Raw genomic sequence first — 8,725 nt, forward strand, 5'->3', positions numbered from 1 at the left:
AGGCAATCTTCATAAAGTCGATTCCACAAGGAAAAGGATCCAAGTAAACAGAGACAGGAATGTGCATCATTAAGTTGAGATCTGCAATTGACTGGTTTTAGCCACGAACACTAGCAAATAATTGAATAACCAACTAATTCAGCTTCAGGGAATATTCATTTGCGCATAAATTTTAGGCACATCAAGCATTGAAAAGAGAAGTAAACAAAGCACTCCTTTGCATCGTTCCATAATGGTATTACACAGACAAAATACACAAACCAGTCACCAGAGAACCTATATGAATGGACGATATATAAGTCCAGATTTCCAATTAAACGAGATGACTCTATTCATCCTTGACACTTTATTTCCTCTTCACATTCATAGTAATACAACATATCAACAAATATTTCCAACAGTTGAAATCTTTATTGCAAGACACAGGAGTATCATGAAGGGCTTATTGTGTACTAACCGGGAAAAGGTTCCACAAGCATAAAAAGCATGAAACTGTGAGGACTTTATCAGCTTTTAATATTAGCCTCGTTTGGGATGTCATTTATGCATTAATTTCAGCAGTTTTCACGGAGGCCAAACCATTACCACATCCACCACCACCACAGCCGCCACAACCACTGCTTTTCAACCTATTTCCACAACCTCCTCCACAACCACCACCACAGCCCCCACTGCCACCACAGCCTCCACAACCACCGCTTTTCAACTTACTAGCATAACCTCCCCCACAACCCCCACCACCACCACAGCCACCACAACCACTGCTTTCTAACATACTTCCACAACCTCCACTGCCACAGCCACCACAACCACTGGTTTCTAACATGCTTCCACAACCTCCCCCACAGCCACCACTTCCGCACCCACCACAACCACCACTCTCTAATTTGTTTCCACAACCAGCACCACAACTGCCACAGGCTCCACTCTTCACTAGACTACCGCAGCCACTGCCGCAGCCTCCACTGATTGCTCCTTTTGCTGGTGCTGCAATGTTTCCTTTGGTAGCCTTCAGGTCCAACTGCACCCCCTTCTCTGTCTCAGATTCCAGATTAGCTCTGTTGCCGTCTTCATGGCACACGTCAGTTTCTTGAGTGGAAAAATCCTTCTCTTTTGAATGTTTGGCACTTCCTACCAGGCTACTATAGCCTTCCTTTCTCAAAGTGTCACAGAGTACGAAAGCTGTTATAGAACCAGGCAAAAGGAACCACTCCTCTTTCACCTGATTTTACAAGGAAAACATATTTATTAGATAGATGTGATTCCACAAGTTGAAACTGGAGCAACAGTATAACAAAATATCATACATTGATAACTCCAAATTTCAAGTCAACCAATGCCAATGCCTTTCCATAAGGGTGCTTTGCAGAGAACTCTATCGCTGTCATAAAATCATCTTGACTTCTTTGCTTTATGCAATGCTTGTGCTCATAATCCAGTCTCTGACCAGGGAAGAACTTCACCTGTGAGAGTCAGAACAATGTAAACTTATGGAAAGATCACAAATTATGGGCAACACCCAACAAATTCAGCTATTTCACGACTTTGAAATAAGTAAAGGAGAGGCTGTATAAGAGAACTTTGACCGCAATACTCAGATTCATAATAATTGGAAACACAGAAACAGTCTCTTGAAATTGCTGAGATGGCCCCAAATAATGACATTAAGTGTGAAGGTATTAAGGTGACTGAAATTGTTGTGACTTAGTATAATGGCATTTTGCAGCAGCCAGAGCAACTACCAAATGTAATAACTTACTACCTATCAAATATTTCTGGAAGGAAAAATAGTTAGATAATGGCTGCCTGGCTGGAACCATCTAGATTTTTCTTTTTTGAACAGTGTCTGTTCTGTTCCGGTTCCACACAAGGGCATACGGATTCGAACCGTATTTTCTTTATTCCTTTTCCCTTCCCCCCTCCCTCCCCTCGAGATGAGCATGAGTGGTCAAGCCCTGCAATGAGATCATAAGCAGAATATAACATAGAGGTGGAGGCTCCATTAGAGAGTGTTAGCAGCAAAGCCTTGTTTCCTGGAAACCCCAATGGGGAACATGAGATAAATCTAAAATGAATTGGTGTTTATCAGCAAAGATGCATTTCCAGCAGATCTGATTTGTAATATCAATCATCTAATAGATGAGTGTGAGAGTGAGTGAGTGACAAATGTATTATTAGATGAGCACAGTAATCTACTTTCCCCTTGTTTTTGAACCAAAAAAAAAAAAGAGGAAAAGGTAACAGATAAACACTCACATTCCTGTGACCAGATAACTCAAAAAGGTGGCTGTCATCGCTGCTGGATGTTTGAAGTTGAAGGGACCACTGAGCACCTAACAGCAACCACTCTTTCCCTACTAACTCAGCAAGAGAATGTACCTCGCCTGACTTGCTGATGCCGATCACCTCTTTGTGCAATGCAGAATCATTTTTCCCCTCGGATTTCTTCGAGTCCCTGCAGTGGAACCATGAACAGAATTTCAAGCAGTAAGGAGAAAAGGTAATGACAGTTTTCTAACTTCTCTTACATGTTTAGCGAAATTATCGGTTTTGCTTAAAACTTTCACCTACAAACAAACAAACACAAAGGTCCTTGACATCTGCATTATCAGATAGGTCCCCTAATACTGGATTAGGTTCAATGGAGAATTCGTAAAAGGAACCCCAACTTTGTTTCAAAGAGAAAAAGCTTTCTGAAGAATTTGATGGTGATGTCAAAGTAGAAAATATTTTAGATGATGCCACAAGAAATCGTTATCATGATTCCACAGTTAATCACGAATAAAACGAAAATAAAAGAAAGCATATAGTAATATCAATAACAGGCACATCTATGTTGAAGTCTAACAGGAACAGCATAAAATGCTTAACATCAAGTACCTCATTTGCAGGCTGATGACCTCATCACCAGTATCATCAATGACACGAGTACAATTCTTAGCATACTGAATCCTCCCGGGAAGTGGGAAACAAGAAGTTTTGGAGAATGCTCGAGGGCGAACAAAGTGAAAGATATATGGTGCTGCCGTAGGTGTTGCAACTGAGATAGCTACTCGTAAAGAGATTGCCTGTACTGTTTCCATTTTAGAGCTTGGCACAACTTCCAACCATTTTTCCATTGTAAGTTTTGAAGTTGGGCAGACCAAATCTTCTAATGAGACTTTAGCGGAACCCATAGTTTTCGCAGATTTTGGAATAAGCGAACCAGAAGATGAGTAGGACATGAGATCAAAAAGAAGATGACCATTAGGTTCACACTGGAAATAAGCAACCTGTTTTTCCCCTGTGACGGACAAAATAGTAAGTTCTCTCTTTGCGTTGAAGATTCTATCAGGCTGAGTCTTGCTAAATGAGACAAAGAAGCTTCCCTTGTGTCCTTCTGGTAAATTTCTGATATCTACGAACTCTAACATAACCTGTAAATAATTGGAGAAGTTACTAAAAGTTACAATTTTTCATAGGTTGACTAATTTGAATATAAAACTACTTAATAAGAAACTTTGAAGCCTTGTCTTCATAAACAATTAAGACAAGTAGATTACGTTGAGTGAAGTGATCCAGAAATCTAGGTTACACATTAAAGTTCTTTATATCAGAGAGCAGCAATGTTCAAGATAGGCCCTGAAGGATACAGTTAAATACATTGACATCATAACCGGCATAGCAAGACCAGACAGATCATGATTGTCTTAAATGTCATTGTAGATTAAAGTTGTAATATAATTTTCTACACTGGATTTAAATTAATATATTAAATGATATGGCACCCCTATGACCTCTAGCATTGACATTCTCCGGATCTCTCATCCTTGCACTTATTACTTCAAATATAAAAATGAAAATGGACTTCATTATATGTTAGTATCCCAAATATATAAGTGGTATTGAATCTCAAATATGTAAACAATATTGAGAAGACAAAGTAAAAAGTTGCAGAAATTACTTCTACTGCTTCCATCTCAGGATAATGCAGTATCTTTTGGTGCTCATGGAAACTATCTGCCTTCTTGCTTACAGGGTTGGAGCGGTAATGAGAAGTGCTAATAGGAGATGGTGAACTGCCTCTATACATTGCACCTGCCCTCCAATATCTTGAACCATATGTTTCCTCCCACTGCTTTGTAGTTCGAGAAAAGCCAGTATCCAACTTTTTCCCTTTTGTTCGGTCTGAGTCGGTGTCATCATGTTCTAACACCTTACCCATAATGTCAACGAGGTCTTTGCAATAAGAAGCAGGATGTAACTGGTGAGTGTGCCAGATAAGGTCTATGTCATAAGTTGGAACAGTGAAACTCTTAATCGATCTTTCTTTGTTTCTCCGGATTATATGTAAGAAACCCTTGTATCGAGCCACAGAACCTTCAAGATACAGATCGTTGTTCATGTGTGGTCTAGACACCTGGAAGAAAGACATAACATTAGATCATAAATAACATATCCTACCTGCATAGATCTGTTTATCAAATTCCAGATCACAGGAAATCATGCTTGAAGCACTTGATATAAAGAAAAAGAACTTTCACATCACTGCTTAATGGAGTAGATAACAAAATGAACGCCAGTAGAATCACGAAGGGATAACATGTCAACAACAATTGGCAGGATAACAGCTGAAGTTTTTTCTCTGACACCCTATGCATATTATCCATATGGATGGGATGGCAGGCAAAAGGAATGCCCCCTACACCTTCCAGATCTGAATTTTCCTCACTAATCACTTTCAGAATGTGTGTTAAGCCACTTTGTTTATACTGTTCGGCATACAGCATTGATTCTCAAGCTTGGCATTCAAATAAACAAAACTGAAAACAGAAGTCTTAGCATCCTCTTTCTCACCTGGTAGAAGAAAGGGCTTTGCCGTTTAACAGCAGAGACTATATCATAATCACTCCACTTTTCAGCTTGTACAGGTTTTGCATGGACATCTTCTGAAAGAGCTCCTGCTGAGTCCAAATCATAAGGTTCGTTGGGATACAATTGCTTCCACAGCTCTTCAGTATCCTGTTTTGATGTCGCAATCACAGAAGATGCAACATCACGGTTGCCAAGAATTCTCCCATATAATTTCTCACAGTCAGTCTTGTATCTAACCTGGAATAGAAGGAAGAAGGGACATTTAAGTATCTAATTAAAAGCTTTTAGTCAAAGAAGTTTATAACAAATGCTTCACTAGTTTAAACACCTACAGGATTAAGCCTGTGACAATGCCAAATCCATTCACAATCCAGAGGAACAACCAAAGGTCCTTCAAAGAAGGGGGACTCAGAGTGTTTTGCCAACAGCGGTAGCCAACATGAGTAGTACCTGAAATTGGGATTTTAATTTGCATGTTCTCTGAATATAAAAAGGAAAAAAGTGAGCCACGTCAAGTTCCCTAGATAGCAAAAATAATCTCAAATCCATTTTGAAATTTACTTAACATGACAAATTGATAATAGGCAAATATAAGACAAGCAACCCCACAGAACAACTTCAAATGATGATAACTATCATTTACCATAATACTCCAAAGAAACTACACATTAACTTGCAATATTATCTCAAACCAGAAGAAAATATAGTTGATTTCTGAGATGGTCACTCCATTAATGGTTATTATCTCAGAAAGTCACATTTCTTTTTTATTCCAATTTCCTTCTACAAAGAAAGTTGACTTTCTCCCTCCGTCCCACTTTGTATGACACCATTTGACTAGGCACGAAATGTAAGAAAGAAAGGAAGACTTTTGAAATTTGTGGTCCAAAATGAGTCTTAGATATTTGTCTGGCGGTAAATCATCTCATAAAGTTAATTATTTCTAAATATAGAAATGTGACATTCTTATTGGGACAAACTAAAAAGGTCAGTGTGCCACATAAATTGGGACAGAGGGAGTATTTGTTGAGTGATCATCTGAGAAATCAACACCAAGAAAATAAATCGACTTACAAAGTAAACATTCCAAATAATCAGTAATAATAGTAAGGAAACAAATAACCGACACAACCACTCAGAAATTACGTATTATTACCTATGAATGGCCTTATCCAGACCACGACCTTCATACAGCCAACGGTTCCGATCAACTGTAGCAAGAAACTTGAGCTGCTCTTTAGCTGCAGCAACAAGGTCCACGTTAATCACAGTCTTCTGTGCTTCATTCCACTCTAACTGCTGCTCCATCTCCATTCTTTCTTCACTAATATCCGTTCTATTTCCAAATTAAATCATTAGACTTATCAAAACCAACAACATTAAGTATAGCAAATACAAATCACAGTTTTTGAGGGAATTCATCAAAGTATTCAAATTCTAACACATCAATTCAGAAACTAACAATTTATCTTACATCAGCATCGTGAGAAAACAGAGATATACAAATGAAATTACAGAAGTAGATATCTTTTTCCCTTTCGGTATGCTATCCAAGGATTTGTCAATGATCACTGAGCCAGTGCAGAAAAGAACAAAGTACTCCCTCCGTCCCAATTTAAGTGTCGTAATTTCCCTTTTGGTCTTTCCCAAAAAGTGTGTCTCTTTCTATATGTAGTAAGTTCTCTCATTCCAATATTCTATATGGCTAGTTTAAGACCACAATGGAAAAATGGTTGGAAGTTGTGCCAAGCTCTAAAATGGAAACAGTACGGACAATCTTAAACTCCGTGTCTGGTCAAACTAAGACACTTAATATGGAATGAAGGGAGTAAAAGTTAATGGAAAATCCGTTACTTCTCCTAGTGTTTATCTGTTCATTTTAAGGATACCTACAAACAATTCTCCGAGATAGAAAGATTACTAGTATATTACATTGATCTCTATTTTACACAGCACTAAAATTTGATTTCACATCTATTGAACATCCAACGTTCAGTAACAAACTAACGAAATTGAAAATAGGAGGCCAAATAACAGAACAAAAAAGAGAGATTAATTTGAACAAATAAGCAAATAAAAGGAAAAAGCTTACAATCTATAAATGTACGGTGAAGAGAACCTCTAGTAGCAAATAGTCAAATCAAACTAAGGACTCTAACTAAAAAAGACGAATTATATGTTCAAACAATGTACTAAATAGTCAATGGAATTCCTAAGGCAAAGGAATTTATGTGATTCAGTTTGAATTTTCAGAATCAAACTTGTTTATTTTGACCTGATTTCAGACATACAATCGTTAAGTTTCTTGAAAACTAATCAGACATACTTACAAACTACGTGAAAAAGTTATTAAAGAGTCTTTTTGACTCTCGAAAAATGAAAAAGTAAAGTGGAAATATACGATGATCGCCGGGGAACTTCACCGGAGATGGCGAGTTCTTAATTTATGCTGACAAGCTATTAAAGTTTCAACGTCCTTTGTGATGCGGATTTGGGAAATGCAAAATATTTCATGGAATAATTTGGTGGAATTGGTTTTGAAGTTTGACTATTTATAGTATACGAGGAGAGTACGATATCAGTTGATTGTTAAGACTGACGTGAAACAAGTACAATATATTCTGTTCGGACACAAATCCCCTTTACAAACCAAACAATACCGTATATCCACCACGAGCCAATACGCATGTATTACTCAAATCTTTTCAGTTGATATCTCTCTTTGATTTCTTTTTCGTTCCAACCATGATTTGTTAAGCATTGAACTGTCCATTACTTGTTTTCTTTACTCCATTTATGTGATATTTTTCATTTTTTTAGAATCAAACAAGAAAATCTTTGACCGCAACTTATTTATATGTCATTTGAACATTTTAATTTATTAATTATTGTGACTTGTAGTACTTTTTCTTCACTATTAATTTTTCTTTAGTTTCACACTCAGTATTCGGTACCTGCTTTGTGACTCAATTAATCCAATAATTACCTTTAATGCAAATGACAAAGCAAAAAAAAAAAACTGAATCATTAAACTAAAACCACTAAAAGAAAAGTCAGACCTAAGCCATAAAATAACTTTTTGAATTATTTGAGATTACCTTTACAGATAACTTTTTAAATTGTTTGATGTTAGCTCTTAAACTAACTTAACTAGATCTAAAATACATGTCAATTGCAAATTATTACTTATTATTATATTCCAGCCCAATGTGGGTAGGTAATCTGATTATCCAAAAGGAACTGCATCGAGCTTGCAGGATCATTTAATTAACCTTGAGAAACTCTATTAACTTGTAAATTTTAGTGGATAAGCTCGTTGGTGGACCATGTGATTGCTTTCTTGAAGTAGGAAGGACGAAAAGGCGAGTATTCATTTCAAAAAGAGAAAAGTAGTTTAACTATTAATAAGTATTCCAACTTTCCTACTCTATGCTGATTCAAGAAAATTGAACATGACCCACGTGAAAAGGATACATATCATTATCTATTATATAATAATTTGTTTTATTTCATATGCCTTCACCAAACACGCAAGCCAGGCCCACACCTAACATCATCCAAATAATGTATTATTAGTACTACACTCTCAGAGAGAGTACTACCAAGTTAGAAAGTATAAGAAAGAAGCACAAGGGCATTTTGTATGTGTGTATGTACTACAATAATATTCCAGCTTTCCTACTCTATGCTGATTCAGGATAAATTGAGCATGATCCACGCGAAAAGGGATGCATACAACTATTTATTGTTTGTTTTATTTCACATGCCTTCACCTAACACGCAAGCCATGGCCCACACTCAACATCATCCAAGTAATTAATGTATTCTTAGTACTGCAATCTCGGTGAGAGTACTCCCAAGTTAGTGAAAG

General features: G+C 37.1%; 1 protein-coding gene across 6 annotated transcripts; it reads right to left on the minus strand.

Moving 5' to 3' along the window:
- Nucleotides 1-201: 201 nt before the first annotated feature.
- LOC132036608 (glycine-rich domain-containing protein 1-like) lies at nt 202-7,421 on the minus strand. Of its 6 annotated transcripts, none has more exons than XM_059427018.1 (10): nt 7,256-7,421; nt 6,011-6,190; nt 5,187-5,304; nt 4,837-5,091; nt 3,944-4,399; nt 2,881-3,416; nt 2,257-2,455; nt 1,308-1,463; nt 673-1,222; nt 202-642 (listed from the first exon to the last, which is right to left on the minus strand). In XM_059427018.1, the coding sequence occupies exons 2-10, from the start codon at nt 6,166-6,168 to the stop codon at nt 542-544; spliced, it is 2,529 nt and encodes an 842-aa protein (XP_059283001.1). In that variant the 5' UTR covers nt 6,169-6,190; nt 7,256-7,421; the 3' UTR covers nt 202-541. The 6 variants fall into 6 exon arrangements, with proteins under 6 accessions (XP_059283001.1, XP_059282977.1, XP_059282993.1 ...); XM_059426994.1 differs by adding an exon at nt 6,947-6,989 and having other exon boundaries at nt 202-1,222; nt 7,323-7,399; XM_059427010.1 differs by having other exon boundaries at nt 202-1,222; nt 1,308-1,442.
- Nucleotides 7,422-8,725: the final 1,304 nt, after the last annotated feature.

This window comes from Lycium ferocissimum, chromosome 2, assembly GCF_029784015.1.
Source record: "Lycium ferocissimum isolate CSIRO_LF1 chromosome 2, AGI_CSIRO_Lferr_CH_V1, whole genome shotgun sequence".
Taxonomy (NCBI): domain Eukaryota; kingdom Viridiplantae; phylum Streptophyta; class Magnoliopsida; order Solanales; family Solanaceae; genus Lycium; species Lycium ferocissimum.

Coding starts and splice junctions, on each gene's coding strand:
- LOC132036608 (XM_059426981.1), bottom strand. CDS start 6,168: ATGGAGATGGAGCAGCAGTTAGAGTGGAATGAAGCACAGAAGACTGTG. Junction 5,305..6,010: donor CTGGATAAGGCCATTCATAG/GTAATAATACGT, acceptor TCCCAATTTCAG/GTACTACTCATGTTGGCTAC. Junction 3,417..3,943: donor CTGAGATGGAAGCAGTAGAA/GTAATTTCTGCA, acceptor AATTATTTACAG/GTTATGTTAGAGTTCGTAGA.